General features: G+C 41.1%; 2 protein-coding genes across 4 annotated transcripts; both read left to right on the top strand.

Moving 5' to 3' along the window:
• Positions 1 to 3585: 3585 nt before the first annotated feature.
• On the top strand, positions 3586 to 10779 carry zgc:110269 (probable flap endonuclease 1 homolog). Of its 2 annotated transcripts, none has more exons than XM_024435178.2 (11): positions 3586 to 3781; positions 4110 to 4185; positions 4501 to 4603; positions 5905 to 5959; positions 6049 to 6110; positions 6247 to 6383; positions 8358 to 8418; positions 8661 to 8792; positions 9079 to 9224; positions 9487 to 9631; positions 10060 to 10779. In XM_024435178.2, exons 1-11 carry the CDS (start codon positions 3700 to 3702, stop codon positions 10114 to 10116), a joined length of 1056 nt encoding a protein of 351 aa, XP_024290946.1. In that variant the 5' UTR covers positions 3586 to 3699; the 3' UTR covers positions 10117 to 10779. The 2 variants fall into 2 exon arrangements, with proteins under 2 accessions (XP_024290946.1, XP_042184493.1); XM_042328559.1 differs by having other exon boundaries at positions 3716 to 3781; positions 4110 to 4375.
• A 103-nt stretch (positions 10780 to 10882) lies between these two features.
• LOC112260238 (arf-GAP domain and FG repeat-containing protein 1) lies at positions 10883 to 20178 on the top strand. 2 transcript variants are annotated; one of them, XM_024435177.2, is made up of 12 exons: positions 10883 to 11186; positions 13200 to 13293; positions 13656 to 13771; positions 14044 to 14176; positions 15398 to 15554; positions 15906 to 16013; positions 16177 to 16321; positions 16474 to 16559; positions 16653 to 16721; positions 17020 to 17181; positions 18542 to 18639; positions 18944 to 20178. In XM_024435177.2, exons 1-12 carry the CDS (start codon positions 11020 to 11022, stop codon positions 19001 to 19003), a joined length of 1395 nt encoding a protein of 464 aa, XP_024290945.1. In that variant the 5' UTR covers positions 10883 to 11019; the 3' UTR covers positions 19004 to 20178. The 2 variants fall into 2 exon arrangements, with proteins under 2 accessions (XP_024290945.1, XP_042184492.1); XM_042328558.1 differs by lacking the exon at positions 15906 to 16013.
• Positions 20179 to 26284: the final 6106 nt, after the last annotated feature.

Genomic DNA, 26284 nt, shown 5'->3' with positions numbered 1-26284 from the left:
TTCTAGGTCAGGTGAACAAAAGGACTTGAGTTCGTGTATGTTGTTGTCACGCGGGACTAGGTGGGTGCAGGAATCAGACGCAGAGAGAGAGAGTGACTGAGTTGAAGTGCTTTACTCTTGCACACCAAAATAATAAGCCCAACAAAATACAGGGTGCAGGACACTACAAGACAACCCAAAAACCACAGGTTTTCAAGTAAAGAAAAGAAAATACACCACTACCAAACATGCACACACGTAACATTAAGACAATCCCGCACAAAACAAGGGCGGGTCAAACTACTACATATAGGGAAGCTAATTAAACCAGAGTACACACAGGTGAAACTAATAAGACAAAACCAACAGACAAACGGAAAAGGGATCGGTAGCGGCTAGCAGGACGGCGACGACGACCGCCCAGCCAACTTCGGTGGAAGTCGTGACAGTTGTTATGATCACACCACGACTCGTTAATCATAAGGCATACACCCGCGCCCTTCTTCTTACCAGAGTTGTTTGTTTCTGTCGGCGAGATGCATGAAGAAACCAGGTGGCTGTACCGATCTGATAATGTATCCCGAGTGAGCCATGTTTCCGTAAAACAGAGAATGTTGCAATCTCTGATGTCTCTCTGGAAGGCAACCCATGCTTGGATTTTGTCTACCTTGTTGTCAAGAGACTATACATTGGCGTACTCAGGAGCGGTGGGTGATGTGCCCGTCTACGGAGCCTGACCAGAAGACAGCCCCGTCTGACCCTTCTGCGGCGCCATTGTTTTGGGTCGCCTGCTGGGATCCATACATTGTACTGGGTGGTGGACCAAACAGAGGATCCGCTTCGGGAAAGTCGTATTCCTGGTCATGATGTTGGTAAGTGGACGTTGCTCTTATATCCAATAGTTCCTTCTGGCTGTATGTAATAAGACTTCATATTTCCTGGGGTAACAGTGTAAGAAATAATACATTAAAAAAACAAAATACAGCATAGTTTCCTAAGAACGCTAAGCGAGGCGACCATCTCTGTCGACGCCGGAGGTGTGTTTTTGTTCATTGTCCTGTTGAAAAACAAATGATAGTCCAAATAAGCGCAAACCAGATGGGATGGTGATTCGCTGCAGAATGCTATGGTAGCCATGCTGGTTAAGTGTGCCTTGAATTCTTATTAAATCACAGACAGTGTCACCAGCAAAGCACCCCCACACCATCACACCTCCTCCTCCATACTTCACGGTGGGAACCACACATGCAGAGATCACCCATTCACCTACTCTGCATCTCACAAAGACAAGGCGGTTGGAACTGAAAACCTCAAATGTGGACTAATCAGACAAAGGACAGATTTCCACCGGTCTAATGTCCATTGCTTGTGTTTCTTGAACCAAGCAAGTATCTTCTTTTTATTGGTGTCCTAAAGCAGTGGTTTCTTTGCAGCAATTCGACCATGAAGGCCTGATTCATGCAGTCTCCTCTGAACAGTTCATGTTGAGATTTATCTGTAACATGAACTCTGTGAAGCATTTATTTGGGCTCCAATCTGATGTGCAGTTAACTCTAATGAACTTATCCTCTGCAGCAGAGGTCACTGGGTCTTCCTTTCCTGTGGCGGTCCTCATGAGAGACAGTTTCATCCTAGCGCTTGATGGTTTGTGCAACTGCAGTTAAAGAAACTTTCAAAGTTCTTGAAATGTTCCTGATTGACTGACCTTCATGTCTTAAAAACTTCTTAAGGCTTGGTGGGACCCTAGCGCCCCATCTCGACAACATCCGGTGAAATTGCAGAGCACAAAATTCAAAAAACAAAAATCGTAATATTAAACATTCATGAAAATACAAGTGTCATACAGCATTTAAAAGCTTACCTTCTTGTTATTCCAGCTGCTTTAAGGCAAAGAGTGGCTACTTTGAAGAATCTCAAATATAAAATATATTTTGATTTGTTTAACACTTTTTTGGTTACAACATGATTCCATATTTGTTATTTCATAGTTTTTATGTCTTCACTACTATTCTACAATGTAGAAAATAGTAAAAATTAAGAAAAACCCTTGAATGAGTAGGTGCTTCCAAACTTTTGTCTAATACTGTATATCATATCAAATCAAATTGTGTTTGTCTCATGCGCCGAATACAACAGGTGTAGAACTTACAGTGAAACGTTTATTTACAAGCCCTAACCAACTATGCAATTAAAAAATTGGAAAAAATAATAATAATACTTGAAAAAAAATTTAAATAAGAAATGAAAGTAACAAATAATTAAAGAGAAGCAGTAAAATAACAATAGTGAGGCTATATACAGGGGGTACCGGTTCAGAGTCAATGTGCTGGGGCACAGGTTAGTCGAGGTAATTGAGGTAATATGTACATGTAGGTAGAGTTATTAAAATGACTATGCATAGATAATAACAGAGTAACATTTTTTGGCCATTAATTAAAAGAACATAAAATTGATCAGAAATACAGTGTAGACATTGTTAATGTTGTAAATGACTATTGTAGTTGGAAACGGCTGATTTTTAACAGAATATCTACATAGGCGTACAGAGACCCATTATCAGCAACCATCACTCCTGTGTTCCAATGGCACGTTGTGTTAGCTAGTCCAAGTTTATCATTTTAAAAGGCTAACTGATCATTTGAAAACCCTTTTGGAAATGTTAGAACAGCTGAAAACTGTTGTGCTAATTAAATAAGCAATAAACCTGGCCTTCTTTAGACTAGTTGAGTATCTGGAGCATCAGCATTTGTGGGTTCGATTGCAGGCTCAAAATGCACAGAAACAAAGAACTTTCTTCTGAAACTCGTCAGTCTATTCTTGTCCTGAGAAATGAAGTCTATTCCTTCCAAGCAATTGCCAAGAAACTGAAGATCTCATACAACGCTGTGTGACATTGGAACACAGGAGTGATGGTTGCTGATAATGCGTCTCTGTAAGCCTATGTAGATATTCCATTTAAAAAATCGTCCGTTTTTACAATAGTAATTTACAACATTAACAATGTCTACACTGTATTTCTGATCAATTTGATGTTATTTTAATTGACAAAAAATGTGCTTTTCTTTCAAAAAGGACATTTCTAAGTGACCCCAAACTTTTCAAGTTCATGAGGAAATCAGGAAATTGAAATAAATTCATTAGGCCCTACTCTATGAATTTCACATGACTGGGAACACAGATAAGCATCCCTTGGTCACAGATTCCATAAAAAAAAAAAATGAGTCTCATAATGGGCCTCAGGATCTCTTTTGTTGTCCCCAGGACAAGGTGCACCTGCGTAATATCATGCTGTTTAATCAGCTTCTTAATATGCCAGAACTGTCAGGTGGATGGCTTCGTGTGGCAAAGGAGAAATGCTCACTAACAGGGATGTAAACATATTTGGGCACAACATTTGAGAGAAATAAGCTTTTTGTCCATATGGAACATTTCTGGGATCGTATATTTCATATCAGGAAAGATGGGATCATACTTTACATGTTGCGTTTATATTTTTGTTCACTGTATATCAATGGATTGTTTGTAAATTGTTTACTGTAAGAAATTATGGGTGGCTTTTTAAGGTATAGTCTCTTACTGTGCTCTCTCCATTTGTTTGATCCCTCCTGCCCCTATTGGTAGATTCGTGTAGCAACAACAAAGCAGGTTTCCGGGTGCACAGCATCACCAAAACTGTGTATCTAATTTGTTGGCTTTATAACTAATTGTCAGACAAGCACAATGGGTATTACAAAACTGGCAGATTTGATTCGTAGCGATGCACCTGGTGCCATTTCTTACAAAGAGATCTGCGACTACACAGGTAAGTTTGCATGCTTAGCTACTTAAGGCTAACGTTAGCTAGCTAGCATGCAGTTTGCTACTAGTATCAACATTGACCTCCTTCACATGCTCTTTATCTCATCCTAGCATGTATAATGTTATGGAGCATCAGTGTGCCCCACCCAATAATTGACATGACGTCTCCCCAACATTGACTCTACCAGACAGGGCAGGCATTATTCACGTTATCAAACTAGCTTGGTCAAGTTTAATCCAGTACTAGATATGGGCACAGTTGGATGTTTCCTACTCATTGAGTTCACTCAAAGATTTTACAAATGCAGTCATTTGTTTTGTCTCAATTTTAGGAAAGGTCATTGCGTTGGACACCTCCATTGTTCTGAACCAGTTCCGCACTGCAGTACCAAATCTTCGGTTACTGGGGTGAGCTGTCATTTCTAACTTCTAAATTGAGAAGCTTACCCAACCGTTGGCATTGTTGACAGCACCTCAAATGTGGCTTCTTCCTCCATCGGCACTGATCTAAAATCACAGGATAGGGGAAAGCATATGGCGAATGTCTACCAGTTATTTACTGTCATCTGTCCAATTCTTTCCAGCCAGTGCAGATGAAGTAAGTAGCTAGAGGAAGAGAGGGAGTCACTTTAAACTATTGGGATGTGTAGACCTGTGTAAACTAACTCTGAATTCTGGGCCATGTTTCTGTTTCTAACCCATGTTCCCATCCTTTCACTCTAGTCCCTTGACAGGTTTGTTCTTTCGAACGCTAACCTTCCTGGAGCATGACATCAAACCATTGTTTGTGTTCGATGGGAAGCCTCCTGGAGAGAAAAGGGCTGTGGTTAGTGGTGCTCTTAGAATTAGAGCCTGAATTCAAAATTGATTAAATTGAGATTTGTTTGTCATTGGCCTACACACAATACCCCTTAAGGTCAAAGTGGAATTATAAAAAATAAAACAAATTTTTTCCAAATTAATAAAAAATGAAAGCTGAAATGTCTTGAGTCAAGTATTAAACCCCTTTGTTATGACAAGCCTAAATAAGTTCAGGAGTAAAAATGTGTTTTGCAAGTCACATAATAAGTTACACGGACTCACTGTGTACAATAATAGTCATTAAACAATCTGGTTAAACACTATCTCATCTCTGTACCCCACACGTACAATTACCTGTATGGTCCCACAGTCGAGCAGTGGTTGTAGTTACTCTAAAATACTAACTTAATTGTCAGAGTGGGAAGCTCGGAATAAAAATATTCCAAAATATGCATCCTGTTTACGACAAGGCACTAAAGTAATGCTGCAAAAAAAGGTGGCGAAGCAATTCACCTTTTGTCCTGAATATAAAGTGTTGTGTTTGGGGCAAATCCAATACAGCACATTACTGAGTACCACTCTCCAAATGTTCAAACATAATGGTGGCTGCATCATGTTATGGGTATGCTTGTAATCGTTAAGGACTGGGTAGTTTTTCAGGATAAAAAACAAACTGAATGGAGCTAAGCACAGGCATCATCCTAGAGGAAAACCTGGTTCAGTCTGCTTTCCATTCACCTTTCAGCAGGAAAATAACCTACAACACCAGGCCAAATCTACACTGGAACTGCTTACCAAGAAGGCAGTTAATGTTACTGAGTGGCCGAGTTACAGTTTTGACTTAAATCTACTTAAATCATGACCTGAAAATGGTTGTCTAGCAATAATTACCAACCCATTTGATAGAGCTTGAAGAATTTTAAAAATAATAATGGCAAATGTTGCACAATTCAGGTGTGGAAAGTTCTGAGACGTACCCAGAAAGACTCACAGTTGTAATCACTGGTAAAGGTGCTTCTACAGAGTATTGACTCAGTGGTGTCATTTTCAAAAAAATTGCTGGCATTTCGAAAAACATGTTTTCCCTTTGTCATTATGGGGTATTGTGTCTAGATGGGTGAGGGAAAAAATATATTTAATCCATTTCTGGCTGTGACAACAAAATGTGGAATAAGTCAAGGGCTATGAATACTTTCTGAAGGCGCTGTACCTCACAAAATGATACCCTCACAAGTAGTGCACTACACTAAATAAAGAATAGGGTACAATTTGCTACAGTCCATGTCAATACGATTTAATTTAATTCTATTCTCTGTTTTCTTTCAGTTGGAGAAGAGGGCACAGGTTGCAGGCTGGAGCTCCCCCAGTCATTCAGGAGCAGGTAAGAGAAACATTGGAATTCAATCACAGCGCATACCAGTTTTCCATCTTCCTGTATTTTACTTTTGACCTCTCTGTGGGCACCTGTAGTGTCCCCTCAGACACGGGACTGTCTCCACCTTCTGAAGCTTATGGGTGTGCCCATCATCCAGGTCAGTGTGCGAGTGCTCTATGTAGCATGCTAACCCTGAACACATACCCTAATTATACCAAGTTGTCTTGAACAAAAACCAACCACCATAACCATAACATATGAACCCTCTCCTTCCACTCTCTTGCTCTCTCCAGGCTCCAGGAGATGGCGAGGCACTATGTGCCCACCTGGTGAAACAGGGCACAGTAGACGCGGTAGCATCAGAAGACATGGACACTTTGCCCTTTGGTGGAAACATTCTGATCCGCCAGCTCAATGCCAAGAAAAACAGGTGAGAGTGCACCTTTGAGTCCATAACCATGTCTATACAGCCTGGTCTCATAGACTAGAGGTAATATTGTAAATGTACTTCAGGGACACTCAAATTAGTATGATATGTTTGGTATTTATTTTACCTTTTTTTAACTAAGCAAGCAAGTAAGTTAATAACAAATTCTTATTTTCAATGATGGTCTAGGTACAGTGGGTTAACTGCCTTGTTCAGGGGCAGAAAGACAGATTTTTACCTTGTCAGCTCGGGGATTCGATCTTGCAACCTTTCTGCTACTAGTCCAACACTCTAACCACTAAGCTACCTGCCGCCCCAGTGGTTACATAAGACAATGATTTGGTATGGGTGAGTGTATAACATGAATGTCTAGCAACCCAAATAACGTAAATGTCAAGAAACTACAAGGTTGCATGTTCGAATCTCATCACATTTTAGCTAATTATCAACATTGTAACTACTTACTAATTTTTAGCTACTTTGCAACTACTTAGCATGCTAGCTAACAATTCCCCTAAACCTAACTTTAACCCTTTAACATCACTCATAACCTTAACCCTAAGCTTAACCATAAAAGCTGAAGACACCAGCAGGATAGTGAAACGTTTGCCTGCCGACAGTACTTAGCACCTCTGAACAGGGGGTCTGCAGTCAATGTCTTTTTTATTCACACAGCAAAGACCTTGGAAGTCGTCAGGCCTTGTTAAAATACTCCTAACCAGAATGTGGCAGTTGCGTTGTTTGGCTTTGCATATCTGTGCATATTACTTATGGTCTACATTCCAATCTGTCAAATCGAATAGGTCGCATACACCTATTTAGAAGTTGTTATACGTGTGTAGCGAATTGGATGGAGACATGGACACTCTGGCTAATGTTGCTATTTTAAAGAAAGCCCTTGTTGATACTAACCAGATGACCACAGCTAGATAACTACCTAGCAAGATGACGAAGAAACAATTGAATTCACTCTCCATAATCCCATACTGTCAGTGCCAGCCCATAGCCAAATGTTTAGCTAGCTAGCTAAAGTTAGCATATTTGCTAGCTAGAGCAACATAGCCAGCTAAGGACACTGCACTAACTCAGCAGCTAACACAGGCAGTTGTTTAATGGAAACTAGCAAATCCATTGTGATTTAATTATAATGCCAATACTAGCTACAGTGGTTAGATAGTTTGGAAGAAGTGTTTAGTGTTGTGTGTATTGCATCTGTGCACTTAGCTAGCTACTATTCCACAGCCAACATTGCATATGAAGTGTTGGCTCCCCCACGTGGGGGTTCGTGCTCTCTGATTGGCTCAAAGTGAAGTAGTTGGCCACTGACACGAGCATTGCGATTCTACAAGTAGAATCGGTAGGTTCGGCGCTACCGGGTCTGCAAGCAGCGGGTGCTGCTTTTGTTCTAGCAAGAGAAGGAACACTCCCACTGTGATAAATACCTATTGGCAGACTATCAGGCACAGAGATTGTTGGTGTGTTTCATGCATAACATTGACCCTAACCTTAACCCCTAACACCTAGGTTAGCTAACGTTAGCCACCTAGCTAATGTTAGCCACAATAAATTGGAATTCGTAACATATATCATACGTTTTTGAAAATTTGTAGCATGATGTACTAATTGTCATTCACAACATATTGTACAAATTGCAATTCATAACATATCATATGAATTGTAATTTGTTACAAATCATACAAAATAGATAATGGACATCTACAAAGTAATACATATCATATGAAACATAACATATCATACTAATTGGAGTGTACAGGATTTATGTTTCATATATTTACAGTTTGTTTATACTGCTGTGGTTTCCCCCAATAGAAAAGGTTTTAGGCCATGGTTACTTCTAAGCACTTTGTGGCAAAGTATTAGTAAAAAATAAAAAAAACATGATGACTGATGTTGTAATTGTAATGACTAATGGCCAGTTCTCTGGGTCTCTAAATCGAATTATTCTTCTCCTCGCAGCGAAGTCATTGAGTACTCTCTGCCCAAGCTGCTAGACATTTTGAAGATAACACATGAAGAGGTAAGATACCTCCTCCACCCAAAGCATTTGTATTGAATGAGGCAAAGGCCTTCATTACATGTTCATAGGCATCATGTGTACAAGCATACTACATTCTTGTAAGGCATAAACATCATGTACCTTTCTCTCAAGTGTAATCTCTCAACTGTCTCTCAACCCTCAAAATGCTCCCATACTATCTATTCAGTGATATTTAATCTCTTAGGCTAACACCCCTTGTCTTTCCTCCTAATGTATGTCAGTTTGTGGACCTGTGTATCTTGTTGGGCTGTGACTACTGTGACAAAATCACAGGCCTTGGACCTAAGAGAGCTCTGACTCTGATCCAGCAGCACCGGAACATAGAGAACGTGGTGCTGAACATCAACAGAAAGGTACATGTTCCCTCCCTGACAACTGTTCATATTACTGCAATGCAATTGTCTTGGAGATTTTGGTGCCAATGTGTTTGCTGAAGTCTTATCTATAAGTCTGGATAAAATATACTAGTAAACCAAGAAAATATTAAATGATCTATGTCATTTGTTACCACTCCACATATGAATAACATATATGAACGAATGATTATTCCATTTTTCATCTCAGACCTCACCTTCTATGCTATGTTCCTGTCCATGTAATTAGACTAACACCCAACCCCTTTCCTCCCTCTTCCTTCAGACCCACCCTGTCCCACTGTTCTGGCAGTATCAGGATGCCCGCAAGCTGTTTTTGGATGCCCCCCTGACCGAGCTCCCGAACCTGGTCTGGACTGAGCCAGATGAGGAGGCCCTGGTCCACTTTCTGTGCCACGAGAAACACATCAAGTACTGTTCTGGTCCTGTATGACCGACCACCTTTGGAATTAGACCAGGGGCCATATGTATCAAGCATCTCAGAGTAGGATCAGGTTCCCCTTGACCATGTAATCTTATTAATTGTGTTCGAAAAAGTCAAACTGAGGCGCTTGATATATGCGACCCCTGGTGTGCACAAATTGAGTCCTCTATATCTGCAGTGCATGGTTGTTTTATGTCCTTGCCCAGTAATCTAAAACGGAATTATTCCTTATGTGTGTGTGTTATGTAGGGAGCAAAGAGTACGAGGTCGAATGCAGAAGTTCAGTGAGAAGCGTGAACGCCTGAGGAAGGAGAGGGAGGAGGACAAGGCAGCAGGACAGAGCCAACAAACTCGCATGGAGGACTTCTTCCGTGTTACACGGAAAAGGCAACAGGTAATATAACCCCACTATGACACTTTTATGACACCTCACCATTTTATGGTGGGAGTACCTGCTAAACTCTATCTCAAGGCCCAGAGCCTGGTATAGAGATGGCTATATATCAGACTTTATTAGCCTGTTCATTGATGCCAAATGTTTCGTATTTATGGCTTTGGAGATCCCCATACTGTATCAACCCTTTACATTGGTCCACTATATCCAATACAGCTACGGTTAACTTGTCACATTGTTGTAACAATGTCACATTGTTGCCTTACCTTGTTTGCCAATATAACATTTCATGATTACAGGTTGGCTAAAGCAGAAACAGACTGGAATCTAGACTAAAGGGATGTGACACCTAAATTAGCCTGTGTATTTCTGGTATGTATTCAGTTATTGTGTTGTGTCTGAAATACCAGCCTTATCTCCACTTGTAGCCGTCTGAAACTGGGGATTCCATTGGCACCAAAGAAAAGAGAGCGAGGCCAAAGTGACACTGCCCTCCGACGGAGTCTGGTGGTACTGCAAATGCATCCTTACCAACCAGCTGTCTGACAGTTAAAAGGATGTGCTTGTTCATGAGGGTGTACCTGAGAAAGGAGCTGTGCAGATCAACTGATCTATACATTTCATTAACTTCCTAACGATTGAGCATAAACCAATTCTTATTATGTAAAGATTTGTGACAGCAAGTACCTTGGGGTTGTGTTCATTAGGCACCGCCTTGAAACAGGGGGCAGACTACCTGGGCATATCCAATAAATAATGCTCATATTCGTTTTCCGTTTTAAAAACGTGCCCCTAATGAACATGAACAGGGCAACTCCTAGGGAGCAAGTAAACAGGATGAGCAGAGGCGGAGACTCATTGGCGAGAACAGTGCAACCACTGTCTGTGGGGCCCTGGCTTGCTTGTTCCCTCATCCAAAACAGGAGCCGATTGATTTCTATGGAGGAAGGTCAGATGGGCTCATGGCTTATTTGGTGGACACCTGCTACCCTCAACAGTGCCAAATTTGAGGCAAATGACTTTCTTATCTTGATAAACATGATCATGTCAAAGTAGAGACCAAAATATGATAATCTGATAAATATGATAATTTACACAAGATGTCAGTATGATGGTATTTACTATTAAACTTTTATTCATCAATGTAATTTGTTGTCGAATGGTCATTGCTGCCCACCAGATCTTCCCACCGGTAGGTGTCAGTCACTCTCCGGTTAGCTGTCTGGTACACCTCCTGTATGCCAACGAAGAAGGAACGTGTCCGTCCCACTAGACCTCTCAGCAAGGTGTCTGAACCACCACCGCTGTCGAGGCAAGCCTCCCCGAAGACATCCTCACCCTAGGCCTCGATAAACTTCTCCCACCGTTAGTAGTCCCATTTCTCAGCCATGGCGACGAGTGCGAAGCGAAAGCAAGAGGAGACGCATCTCAAGATGCTTCGGGAAATGACTAGCCAACCCCCGAATAGGAAGTGCTTTGATTGCGACCAGCGCGGCCCGACTTATGCCAACATGACAGTGGGTTCCTTCGTCTGTACCACCTGTTCTGGCATCTTGTAAGTACTGTGTTGATTCTATGGTTGTGTTTTTATGTGGGCTTGTTTTTAAAGCAAAGGGACGCTCTTTATTACGTGTTTTGGTGGTTTAGCCTAACGTTGGCAAGCTCCCCAACACAGCAGGTAATGCTATCCGACGTTAGCTCGAGGCCATTGGTTGGGCTGGGTCGCAAGCCCATGCTTTGTTGTAAAGGAGGGGTCTCAATTCCCAATCTTTAGAAGGTCAATATTCAGTTCCATACCTAGCTTGGCAACTAACTAAAGGATTGTTTGTGCCGAAAGTACTTGTCTGATAAAAGGCAAATATTTGACCAGTGTGTCAAAACGGCACGTCACCGCACCGGCGAACCTATTTCCCAATCATCTCGTCTATACCGTAGGCGTAGTTTGGGACATCCGTTGCTCACGCCTATATGTGTATAGATCGAGCAGGGATGGGCAAGTCCTCTGGGGGCCTGATTGTTGACACACTTTTTGCTCCAGCTCCTGCTAAAACACCTTACTCCAATAATCAACTAATCAAGGTATTCAGTTTAAAATGCAATTCCGTGTGTTAGTTATAGGGCTGGGGGGAAAGTGACACAAATCAGGCCCCCAGGGATTGGAGTTTTCCATCCCTGAGATAGAGGAAGTGTATAAGTGCCAGACAGACACTGTCTTGTAGAATACATGAAATGGGGCAGTAGGTCAAGTAATGCAAATGATATGGTTCAGAGACCACAATAGGAAAGGACTTCTGACAAGACCACAACTGATGCCACAAGTGATCATCTCACTAGGCACATGAATGCATAGCCTTATGAGTCATATAATGACTTTCACTGGTGGTTTTCACTTTTGGGATGTGCCATCTGATTTCAATCACTTTTTGACCTCTTTTGGACATGAATGCCAAAACATATAGGAGATGGAGTTTCCCAAAGTGAACCCTTTTTGCATACCCCACCCTACCATGAAGACATGGATATTCCATCACTGGACAATATACATTTTTGAGTTTGATATAATTCAAAAGCTCACAAACAGGGTTGTCAAACTTATATATATATAAAAAATATATATATATTTTTTTATTTTAACATAAATTATCTAAATGCATAAATTATTTTTTTCACACATGTAGCTTAGACCCTATTTTACATCATCTGATGTGTTTGTTAGGCCTGCTATCGGTTGAAACAACATGCTATTGGGTGTCATGGTTTACCAGATAAATGTACTAAAATGTGAATAAAATAGAAATTTCATCTTTGAAATGGTAGCACAAAGATGGTTTGGAGGCCCACACCTCAGAATGTTGACGTGAATGGGAATATCAGTTTTAAATTATACTGTCAATCTTCCATAGGAAACCTATTGAAATCATAGAAATGTAGATAAAAGAATAGACATTCCAATTGAAGTTGACATTCTACGCTGGGGGGACTGGTGGCCATCTCTGTGGTAGTAATTGGAAGTAAACATTAGAATTTCAATTATGTACCAGCTAATTTGCAGTGGTCTGAAGGGATAAATCCATTCTATGAATTTCTATGATTGAAATTACACCCGCCCTGTATTCAACAGTATGCTGTGTCTCAACAGATAGCGGGCACAAAACAAACACCTCAGCTTATGTAAAATATGGTTAAAGCATATGCAAAAATAAGTTGACATGTTTTTTGATAATTGCTGCTAAAGGATAAATAGTTTGACATCCCTGTTTTATATTTTCCAGTGTTAAAGACATTGATGCAAAATGGGGCAACTTTGACCACCTCTATCTCCTAAATATTTTGGCATTCAGGTTCAAAAAGTAACTTTCTGGCAACTTCTACCATGGGCAAATACATATGACAAGTTTTGTTCAAATATAAAGGGGTGTGGTCAAAAAGTGATTGAAATCAAATGGAACAACCCTTTTGACAGTGAATGTCAGTAAATGCACAGTTTAGCTGTGAGTGTGCAGTCATGTTGTGCCTTGTCTTTGTAAACTGAATGACACCGAATACATACCCCTCCACTCCCAACTAGACGAGGGCTGAATCCCCCCCACAGAGTGAAGTCCATCTCTATGACCACCTTCACGCAACCGGAAATCGAATTCCTACAGAAACACACCAACGAGGTAATGACATGAGGTCAAGTAATGTACTATGAAATGTGCACTTCAACCCTAGTGATCTACAGGGAGTGCAGGCTTTTATTCCAGTTTAGCACTAACAAATCCAATTCATTCAAAGGTATTGATGATTAGTTGAGTCAGATGTGTTTGTATTGGGCTAGAACAAAATCCTGCTTACCCTGTGGGTCCCTAGGACCAGCATTGGAAAAACACTGGATTTAGTGTCTTTATGCATGTCTGTCTCCTCATGTCTGCTTTCTTTATTTGAGGTTTTTTTGTTTCTCTCTAGGGAGTTTATTGGCATTCCTTTTTCTCTCTCGCGCTCTCTCGCCACACCCTCTCCCCAAACATTTTCTCTACTCTAGGTTTGTAAACACATCTGGTTGGGGCTGTACAATGACCGGACATTGGTTGTTCCAGACTTCCACGAACCACAGAAAGTAAAAGAATTCCTCCAGGAAAAGTATGAGAAAAAAAGATGGTGAGATGCTTCTTTTTGGTTCATTCATCTGTTCACTGAACTTCACTCACTTGCTTTCTATTGTGTTGTGTGAACTGAACATCTTCAAAAGCAGAATAATTTGATTTGCAGATCCCACAGTTTCTATTGTGATTGTATTAATGTAAAATCACACTCGGAGCTCTCAATGTAAAATCTTATGAATTCACTTTTAAAAAACGAGTAACAACCCATTTTTAACTCCCCATCGATTCCACCCCTGGATATATTTTTATTCATGGTTGTGCACACAGGTACGTCTCTCCAGACCAGGCTAGAACGGTAGCCACTGCCCAGGCTTCCAAGTCGGCCAGCAGCACAGGCAGCACCCCGGAGGTCCAGCCCCTGAGAACCCTGCAGCTTAACAAGACCCCCCCAACGCGTCAGGTATTTCCCCATCTTCTTTCCTAACATATGACGTAATACATTTCAGGCTAATGTGCTTTTGAGTCATTTCCTAACATATGGGGAAATCCATTTTAGGCTGATGCAAAAAAAAAAAAAAAATCATAACTTTGTCTAGGGTAAATTCAATAACGTTTAAACTCAATCCCATTTTCACTTCCATAGGTATTTGTAGAAGTGCACAGAAAGTGGCTTTTTAGACCTGAATGCCAAAACATTCAAGAGATAATGGTGCTCAAAGTTGACCCATTTTGCAAGTCCTCACCAGACATCACCGGCAACAACGTTGCATATGGGCACAAACCCACAGTCTCTGGACCAGACAGGACTGGCCACTGACGAGTCACGGTTTTGTCTCACCGTGGGTGATGGTCAGATTTGCGTTTATCATTGAAGGAATGAGCCTTACACTGAGGCCTGTACTCTGGAGCGGGATCGATTTGGAGGTGGAGGGTCCATCATGGTCTTGGGGGGGAGGGGGGTCACAGCATCATCGGACTGAGCTTGTTGTCATTGCAGGCAATCTCAACACTGTGCGTTACAGGGAAGACATCCTCCTCCCTCATGTGGTACTCTTCCTGCAGGCTCATCCTGACATGAACCTCCAGCATGGCAATGCCACCAGCCATACTGCTAGTTCTGTGTGTGATTTTCTACAAGACAGGAATGTCAGTGTTCTGCCATGGCCAGCGAAGACCCCGGATCTTAATCCCATTGAGCACGTCTGGGACCTGTTGGATCGGAGGCTGAGGGCTAGGGCCATTCCCCCCAGAAATGTCCAGGAACCTGCAGGTGCCTTGGTGGAAGAGTGGGGTAACATCTCACAGCAAGAACTGGCAAACCTGGTGTAGTCCATGAGGAGGAGATGCACTGCAGTACTTAATGCAGCTGGCCACACCAGATACTGACGGTTACTTTTAATTTTGACTCCCCCCTTTGTTCAGGGACACACTATTCAATTTCTGTTAGTCACATGTTTGTGGAACTTGTTCAGTTTGTCTCAGTTGTTGAATCTTGTTATGTTCATACAAATATTTACACGTTACGTTTGCTGAAAATAAACGCAGTTGACAGTGAGAGGACGTTTCTTTTTTTGCTGAGTTTAAAAGTCAATGGGTGCAACCCCATGTCCCCAGTTATTTTTCTTTAAAGCATGCTGTCATTCTTCATGCCCTTCCATCTCTCTCTCCCTCCCTCTGCCAGTCGCCGGTGGTGGTTCGCTCCCAGGCCTATCCTATAGTTCAGGAGAAGAAGTTTGACCTCCTATCTGACCTGGGTGGAGACATCTTTGCCACTCCGCCCTCTCAGGCTGCCAGCAACTCCAACTTTGCCAACTTTGCACATTTCCCGAGCCAGTCAGGTAATGAGTGGGAATGGCCTTCACTCAAACTAACTTCAGTTTCAGCCAAATTTCCACTTAGTCGTGCAATAATGTCAATGGGTGACTAAGTGAAAATTTTACTTAAATGGCAGTTCAGGAGTTTCCCAGTATTGAGTTGATTCGAAATGTTTGTCTTCAATGAGACAACATATCTTGAGGGCTTGGAAATTAGCAGTTATAAAGAGTAGTGTAAGAAGACTTAACACGTTATTATAATGTGTTTGTGTTAAATCATTGTCATCTGCCCCTCCTCCCATGTACCATAATGCCATTATGATTTCCACATTCCTCACGTTGTCAGTGTTTTGTTTCCTCCTCTGTGGTTTGCAGCGACTCAGGTTAGCTCAAACGCCGACTTTGCCAACTTTGAGGCGTTTGGCAACTCTGGAGTACCTTCACATTTCAGCACCTCACCCCCCTCACAGTCCTTTGCATCAGGTACCCCTGGGTCCCATTCTCATACATTCCCTCTTATTTACATTATATCTGTTCCAAGCCCAACAGGGGCACAGCATGTTATCTTATTTTTGTGTGTTAGTGTCCATGTCCATTGCCATGTGTGTATGTTGACCCCTGTGTATGTCTCTCTCGCTCTCTGTAGGGCGAGGTGTCCCAGTGCCGTCGGTGGCCGGCGCTGTACCGGCTCCTTCCCAGCTGGGCACTTCAGCAGAGGACCGCTACGCTGCTCTTGCTGAGCTGGACAACGAGCTGAGCTCTTCGGCCCCCACAGGGAGCAGTGTCCAGGGGTGAGAGACAGACGCCACTTCAAAACTTGGCACTAAAAATAGGTTTTTAGATATGCACAAACTAACACTGCCTCTGGATCTTGCTAAAAAGTGTTCTTTATGATTCAATGAGATAACAAATTGATCCATGTTATGTATTTATGTGAATCTAGGAATATGTTTGGAGCTGTGTTGGGAACCTCGCCTGCCCAGACTCAGTCAGTATTACCCAGCATGCATGTGCAGCAAGGCTTTGGAGGTGAGTGGATTGTGTTACATATTCCTGAACATTGAGTTCTGAAATGGGTGACCCTCAAATGTAATGAAAACATGATGTAATGTCCTGTTTCAGCCATCCCGTCCAATAATCCATTTGTTGCCGCCGCCCCGGATATGGCCACCAACCCCTTCCAGACTAATGGTATAGCGCCGTGTGTGTGTGTGTGTGTGTGTGTGTGTGTGTGTGTGTGTGTGTGTGTGTGTGTGTGTGTGAGCACATGAAAGTACATAAATACATGCATAACGTGTGTGTGGTTGAAGTCAGAAGTATGAACACAAGCATGCTTAAAGGACATGTTTGGGCCTCTGCCAGTGAATGCGTGTCAATTTGTCTGAAATAGCATTGTTTGATATCAGTAGATACTGTACATTGAAAGGTACGGTTGTGTACCACTGTGTTTGTGGTACTCACTCCGCCCTCCCGTCTCTGTGTTTCGTAGCCTCGTTTGGCACAGGCTCTATGAGTATGCCTGCTGGCTTTGGGAACCCCTCCTCTTACTGCCTCCCGACTAGTTTCAGTGGGACCTTCCAGCAGCCCTTCCCTGGCCAGGCCCCTTGCCCTTACACCCAGCCGGGGGCCTACCACCCCCAGCAACCCAACGGTAAGTAGTGTGCCCTCTCCTCCTTAGTAGTCTCACCCATACCACAATATAGTTTGGACTTTACTTCTGTGATTTCCCCCTCCCTCCCCCCACCAAATATTGTGTTTTGACTCACCAAATGTTTCAAATTTTCTTGTGGCCCTCCACTATAAACAAGGGTCATTTTTCTGGCAGGTATTTTTTTTCTTATGTAATTGTAATAAATTGTGGAATGATAAAGATAACTTTTGCTGCTAAATCTAAACATGTAATCTACAATAGTTCCCTGCTAATAATTAGTCGCTAAAGAAGTCCCCAGGACATCACAAAATGGTCAGCAGGACGTTGTCATAGTCCCATGGCGATCTTGTCTATGTCCTGGTTGGTCCCGGGGATGACCCTGGGGATATTTTTTAGGACGTTCTTTGGTTCTTTGTGTCATAGTCCCCTGGAGTTTTTTTTGTCTAGTTCCCGGTTTGTCCGGGGAACATCACCTGATTCTCAAATAAACGTATATTATATTTTGTTCAGTATCGTTTGTATTGAGCTGGATGGTTGCTGGTGTTACTGACTGTGTTGGTTCTGTGCAGCACATGACTTTGGTAGCCTATACTGAACTGAAGCCAAGGTTGTTAGCTTGTGTTACCTTGTAATGGCAGTCTTCAGGTTTCATGCAAGGTTACTCAACATGTTAATTTGACTCCAATTGCCCTGGTGCCATCCAGATCGGCCAAACCGATTTGAAATCGTTCGAATACTTTGGGTGTTTGCTTGAGCCTTCCTGGAGTGCTGGATTAATGGTTTTAGCACTAGTCCATGTCCATAAAAACAAGGGAAATAACAGACATTGTTATTACATGACCAGTTGAAGTTATGGTTCGTGAAATAAAGTTGCTACTGACCTGGTGACCTGACATAATAACCACCAGATAACATAATAAGCTTGATTTAATAATGATCAAATAAAGTGGTGTGTGAGTGAGTGAGACTATGCATGTGTGTACGTTTCAATGTGTGCTTGTGAGTGTCTATGTATTCCTGTATGAGTTGTTTGTGTTGTGATTGGCACTAGGTGGTGGTATGTACATCAAATTGAGGGTAGTAGTACAAAACATTGATTTTGGTATGTTATAACATGTTTGGTTGAAGTTATTATATTATTCATGAAGTTGTTACTCACCGGTTAATGTAATGACCACCGGTTAACGTAATAACTTTACAATTTAGCAGAAAAAGTCAACTTTACCGTTCAACATTTTATTACGTTTACCAGCAAGTTATTACATTTACCAGGTTTATTTAAAAAAAAAATGGGAAAGTTATTACTACGGTTAAATGGTAAATAGACCATTCAGACAGATTTTTCTCTCTGCATGGACAGGCCCTGGTGGATACCCAGTCTACGGGCAGACCAAGCCCTCCATGACCCCCTTTGGGCAGCCCATGGCTGGGCCGGGGATGACCAATAACCCATTCATGGTGAGCAGCTCGTAGCTTGTGTGTGCATTTCCAGATCATGTTGAGGGACCGAAGGATGCGTTGTGGTCTTTAATAGTAATACTTGTAATACCAGTGTGAAACACTTTGTGACATAACACATACAAGTCTGAACACATACAATTTACATACACATGCAACTTCTGCATGGGTCCAATGTAAAACACCTATGTGGGCGGTCACCCATGCAGCTGCGCTCTCTCTGCTAACTTCATGGATGAGTTTGGAAGTCATGCTGATAGTGATGTTATTTTACGATATTGATGAACCATTTGTTTTGAACCAGGCGGGAGCCCCGGCTGGATCCTACCCCGCTGGAGGCTCTTCCACCAACCCCTTCCTGTAGTGCGCCTATCTCCTCGTCAACACCACCAGAGGGCAGCTTGCAGCACCTATTCAATGCACCGGCTCCGTCACACCCTGTGATGTGAACGTACAGTTCTGAAACTCTGAATTCAAGTTTTTATTAAAAGCTTAGTTTATGACACTATAAAGGACTATGGGATTTGGGACTGCCATGGAATGATGCCCTTGGACTAAATACATTCTCTATACATTTATTTTTTTTGTTCATTTGACAGCTCTTTATTGTGCATATCGGCATTTGTAATCACATTAAAATACAAGGTATAATAAGGACTTGACATGGTTTGGCAACATTATGGATGTGCCACTATGTTTTTACCAGTGTGTTTATAGGATAACAATCAGGGTTGTATACAAGTCTAGGAGGGAACTGAGGTGACGTGAAGAGTTTTTGCCTCGAATTATGTGAATTATCAGGCTGGCAGAGGAGATATGCACCTAATTCTATTTGAGGGGCTACTGATGGTCAAATTCAGTATAATTTAATTCCGTGTAAAATAAATTATGTAATGTGTAACGGTTTCAATGGGCATGACGCCTCTGCCTGTAGGTATGGCATCCGGGAAAGGGACTTTTATTTGGTCCATAATTAATACCACTATTACTGCACGTGGCCCTGTTCTTATTAGGCTCAAAACACCATAGTGCTATCCCAAGGCGTTGCAACAGCATTTTGCCTAGTGGTTTACAAAAACCGTTGAATAACCTTGAATTACAACCCAGGTCTTTTACCCTTACTCTTTTTTTATTTGTTACTAGGATAAGTCCCAAGTGTAACAACAGCCCAAACACACTAACGTTAGCTAGTTTTGAGTCCGTTTGGAAAGGAACAAATGCCTGGTATAAAAAACATGAGACCCCAGACTCCAGCACTAGCCGTTTTGATGACAGGCAGGTGTCTACTGCAGCACAGAGGGAAGGAGAGTAGGGAATAGAGAGGAAAGTTTCTTGTGCTCTCAGCGAGCCCTCTCCATGTAACCTGACACGCATGTGTGTAAAAACACCTGAGAAGTTTGTTTTTATTTGGAGAGATGGTTACTTGTGGCACCCAATCACTTTTAATGAATTTAATCGTTACTTGCCATTACAGGAATATGTAAGTCAATGTGTACATATATAAATATATGTATAAATATTAAAGATTTTTAACTACAATATGCTTTTGATTCAAATGTTTTCATTTAGAATTCCCTATCCCCATTACGTAACGATGCGGGGGTAAAATCACAGGGGAAGCCAAAAAAAAGCCATATAACAAATGATGTGTTGTGATAATTGTGTTTTTTGCTTTATAACCTGTTAGTTCATATGCCTTGCGACAGTGATAGGCCTATATGCAGGGCATTCGGAAAGTATTCATTACATTTTTCCCTCAATCTACGCGCAATACACCATAATGACAAAGCAAAAACAGGTTTTTAGACATTTGTGAAAATGTATAAGTATTTCAGACCCCTATGTTGAAGCACCTTTTGGCAGGGATTTACAGCCTATTGTCTTGTGTATGATGCTACAAGCTTGGCACACCTGTATTTGGTGAGTTCCTTCCATTCTCTGCAGATCCTCTCAAGCTCTGTCAGGTTGGATGGGGAGTGTCGCTGCGCAGCTATTTTCAGGTCTCCAGAGATATTCGATCGGGTTGAAGTCCGGGCTCTGGCTGGGCCACTCAAGGATGTTCAGAGATTGTCCCTAAACCACTCCTGCGTTGTCTTGGCGTGTGCTTGTGGTTGTTGTTCTGTTGGAAGGTGAACCTTCGCCCCAATCTGAGGCCCTGCGTGCTCTGGTGCACAAGGATCTCTCTTTACTTTGTTCCGTTCATCTTTCCCTCAATCCTGACTAGTCTCCCAATCCCTGCCACTGAAAAACATCCCCACAGCATGATGCTGCCACCACCATGCTTCACCATAGGGATGGTACCAGGTTTCCTCCAGGCGTGACACTTGCCATTCTGGCCAAAGAGTTTAATCTATGTTTCATCAGACCAGAGAATCTTGTTTCTCATGGTCTGAGAGTCCTTTTACTGAGGAGTGGCTTCCGTCTGGCCACACTACCATAAATGCCTGATTTAGTTGTCCTTCTGGAAGGTTCTCCCATCTCCACAGAGGAACTCTGGAGCTCTAATTTGTGGTCACCTCCCTGACCCATCTCCCCTGATTGTTAAGTTTAGAACAACAGCTCGAGGAAGATGTCTTGGTGGTTCCAAACTTCTTCCATTTAAGAATGATGGAGGCCACTGTGTTCTTGGACCTTCAATGCTGCAGAAATGTTTTGGTACCAAGGATGATCAATGGAAACAGGATGTTCCTGTGCTCAATTTCGAATCTCATTGCAAAGGGTATGAATACATATGTAAATAAGGTATTTCTGTTTTTTATATATACATTTCTAAAAACCTGTTCACTTTGTCACTATATTGTGTGTAAATTGATAGACATTTTTTTTATTTAGTCAATTTTAGAATAAGGCTGTAACGTAACAAAATGTGAAAAAGTCAAGGGGTCTAAACTTTCCGAATGCTGTGTGTGTGTATACATACAGTATCTACTCATTCAAATTATTATTATTTTTTTTTACCATTTTCTACATTGTAGAGTAATAGTGAAGACATCAAAACTATGAAATAACACATGGTAGTAACCAAAAAAGTGTTAAACAAATAAATATATTTTAGGTTTTAGATTCTTCAAAATAGTCATCCTTTGCCTTGATGACAGCTTTGCACTCTCTTGGAACAGTCCTCAACTCTCCAAATTCATCAAAGGAATGTGCTTTGTCTCAAAATACCTTTTTTCCCACTGGAACTCTAACATGTTCAAAAGTGAATACTGGAACACTATAATGTAGAATGTGGGGAATGGTCAGAGGCAATCTATAGAACACTTGTTTTGTGATGTCATTAAAAATGTTATAAAGGAAATACTGTAACTTGGAAAGTATACCCACTACATAGATGAAGTTTCCATTCTATGGGTTGTGCATGTAATATGAAAATTATGAAATTAAGTGTTTTTAACTTTTTATGGCTGCATGGGCAGTATTGAGTAGCTTGGATGAAAGGTGTCCATATCAAAGGGCCTGCTCCTCAGTCATAGTTGCTAATATTTGCATATTATTATTAGTATTGGATAGAAAACACTGACGTTTCTAAAACTGTTTGAATGATATCTGAGTATAACAGAACTCATATTGGCAGGCAAAATCCTGAGTTGAAATCAAAACAGGAAGTCAGAAATCTGAGCTTGTATTTTTTAACGATAGTCTCCAATGAAATCCCCTTCAGATATGAGTGATGTTGCACTACCTAGGGGTTCCACAAGATGTCAACCATCAATAGAAATTATAATGAGGCTTTTATGTTGTTGTGGGAGTGAATGAGAGCAGAATATATCAGATGTCCATCAAGCAGCCATTTTGTGATCGCGCTTTTTCATCATGGTAGTCACTTGCGTTCCATTGCTCACGAAGACAAGAAGGAATACTCCGGTTGGAACTTTATTAAAGCTATATGTTAAAAACATCCTAATGATTGATTCTGTACTTAGTTTGAAATGTTTCTTCGACCGGTAATATCACTTTTTGAAGTTTTTGTCCGATATAACGCTGACCAGAATTAGCGTTTGGATATGTATACTGACATTTTACTGATATGTACGCTGACATTTTTGAACAAAACAAACATTTATTGTGGACCTGGGATTCCTGGAGTGCTTTCTGATGTAGATCATCAAAGGTAAGGGAATATTTATCATGTCATTTCTTGTTTATGTTGACGCCATCTTTGCGGTTGTGGTGTTTTTACTTTTGAGCGCCGTCTCAGATTATTGCATGCGTTTCTTTTTCCGTAAAGTTTTTTTGAAATCTGACACAGCGGTTGCATTAAGGAGAGGTATATCTATAATTCCATGTGTATAACTTGTATTATCATCTACATTTATGATGAGTATTTCTGTTGAATGATGTGGCTATGCAAAATCACTTGATGTTTTTGGAACTACTGAATCTAACGCACCAATGTAAACTCAGATTTGTTGATATAAATATGAGCTTTATCAAACAAAATATGCATGTATTGTGCAACATGAAGTCCTATGAGTGTCATCTGATGAAGATAATTCAAGGTTAGTGATAAAATGAATCTTTATTTCTGTTTTTTGTGAATTCTATATTTTGCTGGAAAATGGCTGTGCTTATTGTGGTTTGGTGGAGACCTAACATAATCGTTTGTAGTGCTTTCGCTGAAAAGCCTATTTGGAATTGGACACTTTGTTAATCCCACCAATGAGAATAGCTTTAAAATGATATAAGGCACATGTATGTTTTAGGAATTGTAATTATGAGATTTCTGTGGTTTTAATTTGGCGCCCTCTATTTTCACTGGTAGTTGTCATATAGATCCCAGTATCGGGATTGCAGCCATAACAGGTTTTTAAGAGAGGGATGTGATTTGAGGGAGCGTGCCAGCCTGCCAGACCCACCCCTTTCGAGAAAAATGCAGTGGTGGAAAATGTACCCAATTTCCATACTTGAATAAAAGTAAAGATTCCTTAATAGAAAATGACTCAATTGAAAGTCACCCAGTAATACTACTTGAGTAAAAGTTTAAAAGTTTTTGGTTTTAAATATACTTTAGTTTCAATAGTAAACCAGACTGCATCATTTTCTTGTTTTTTTAATTTACGGAAAGCCAGGGCACACTTCATCAGTCAGACATAATTTACAAAGTGAGCCCGCCAGATCAGAGGCAGTAGGGATGACCAGGGATGTTCTCTTGATAAGTGTGTGAATTAGACACTTTTCATGTCCTGCTAAGCATTCAAAATGTAACGAGTGCCTTTGGGTGTCAGGGAAAATGTATGGAGTAAAAAGTACATAATTTTCTTTGAGAATGTAGTAAAGTAAAAGTTGTCAAATATAAATAGTAAAGTAGTTATGTAGTACTTTAAAGTATTTTTACTTAAGTACTTTACACAACTGGAAAAATGTATAAATGATGGGTTATGAATTAACATTGCAGACCAAAAAAGCGTGCAGCTCCAGCTGTGTGTTTTAAAATGGTTAGAACTTTGAATCTCAGATGATAATCTCACCTCCCGGACAATCAATGGTATGGCTGATTAGCTGTCCTAAGTAAAGTATCTTTGAAAGCGAATTTAAGTAGGACCATCCTGTTACTCTGCTCAAACCATTGTATTGCACTACTCTCATCACCCCACTGGGGAACCATCGATACGGCTGGCTCAGAGATGGAAACTCGACTCTGTGATTCGGACTCGAGTTGCACTTAAGTTGCAAAGAAAATGACTTAAGACTTGACTTAGACTCGGGATCAATTGACTTGTCTTGGACTCTAGATGAAAGACTCATGAACAATGCAAGTCAGTACTGGGATAAGTTTTAGTTGTGTCAGATAACATGGAACAGGCTGCGTTGTAACACAGAAAGTTTAATACAGAGGGCTGAAAAATGTTCTAGAATGTCTGTCATTTCTACGTCACTAGTACTACAGCTTAACAGTTGTAATCAGCAACAATGTCATCATGTGGGGAAGCTTTTGTTCTTAAATTTGGTTACAAGAACCTGCAGTATAATGCCAGTACTGTACTGTCACTCAACTATCATCTGCAAAGTATACTGAGCACAAGTAGTCACCTAGTCTAGTAAAAGCACTGCAGCAGTCACTCAAACGCCGATTCCAGGGGGTGTTTGTGAATGTCAGAATGGCCACTCGGATGAACAGGCAACAACTTCCATTTGGTGACAATGTACACTACCATTCAAAAGTTTAGGGTCACTTAGAAATATCCTTGCTTTCCATGAAAACATACATGAAATGAATTGGAAATAATATAGTCAAGACTTTAACAAGGTTATAAATAATGACTTTTAATTGAAATAATAATTGCGACCTTCAAACTTTGCTTTCATCAAAGAATCCTCCATCTGCAGCAATTACAGCCCTACAGCCATTCTAGTTGTCAATTTGTTGAGGTAATCTGAAGAATACCAGCTGACTGCTTCTTCCCTAAATAGTTATTGCATAGTTTGGAGCTGTGCTCTGGGTCATTGTCCTGTTGTAGGAGGAAATTGTCTCCAATTAAGCGCCATCCACAGGGTATGGCATGGCGTTGCAAAATGGAGTGATAGCCTTCCTTCTTCAAAATACCTTTTATCCTGTACAAATCTCCCACTTTACCACCACCAAAGCACCCCCAGACCATCACATTGTCTCCACCATGCTTGACAGATTGGCGTCAAGCATTCCAGCATCTTCATTTTTTCTGCATCTTACGTTCTTCTTTGTGATCCGAACACCTCAAACTTAGATTTGTCTGTCCGTAACACTTTTTTTCCAATCTTCCTCTGTCCAGTATCTGTGATCTTTTGCCCATCTTAATCTTTTATTTTTATTGGCCAGGCTGAGATTGCTTTTTCTTTGCAACTCTGCCTAGAAGGCGAGCATCCCGTAGTCGCCTCGTCACTGTTGACATTGTGACTGGTGTTTTGCGGGTACTATTTAATGTAGCTGCTAGGTGAGGACTTGTGAGGCGTCTGTTTCTCAAACTAGACTCTCTAATGTACTTGTCCTCTTGTTCAGTTGTGCACCGGGGCCTCCTACTCTTTCTATTCTGGTTAGAGACAGTTTGCTCTGTTCTGTGAAGGGAGTAGTATACAGCGAGGTACGAGCTCGTTCAGTTTCTTGGAAATTTCTCTTATGGAATGGCCTTCATTTCTCAGAACAAGTTTCAGAAGAAAGTTATTTGTTTTTGGCCATTTTGAGCCTGTAATCGAACCCGCAAATGGTGATGCTCCAGATGCACAACTAGTCTGAAGTAGGCCAATTGTATTGCTTCTTTAATTAGAACAACTGTTTTCAGCTGTGCTAACATAATTGCAAAAAGGGTTTTCTAATGATCAATTAGCCTTTTAAAATGATCACCTTGGATTAGCTAACACAACATGGCATTGGAACACAGGAGTGATGGTTGCTGATAATGGGCCTCTGTAGGCCTATGTAGATATTCCATAAAAGACCAGCCATTTCCAGTTACAATAGTCATTTACAACATTAACAATGTCTACACTGTATTTCTGATCAATTTGATGTTCTTGAAATGGACCAAAAATATGCTTTTCTTTCAATAACAAGGACATTCCCCCAAATTTTCAACGGTAGTGTACATAATGATTACTGGACAGGAATGTTCTTGCAATATTCCAATGAAACTTGTCTAGAACACTAATATTGAATATTCTGAAAATA

Source organism: Oncorhynchus tshawytscha, linkage group LG10 (genome assembly GCF_018296145.1).
Source record: "Oncorhynchus tshawytscha isolate Ot180627B linkage group LG10, Otsh_v2.0, whole genome shotgun sequence".
NCBI classification, from domain to species: Eukaryota; Metazoa; Chordata; class Actinopteri; order Salmoniformes; family Salmonidae; genus Oncorhynchus; species Oncorhynchus tshawytscha.
The sequence above is the reverse complement of the archived record's forward strand: the minus strand, read 5'-3'. Positions and strand labels throughout refer to the sequence as shown.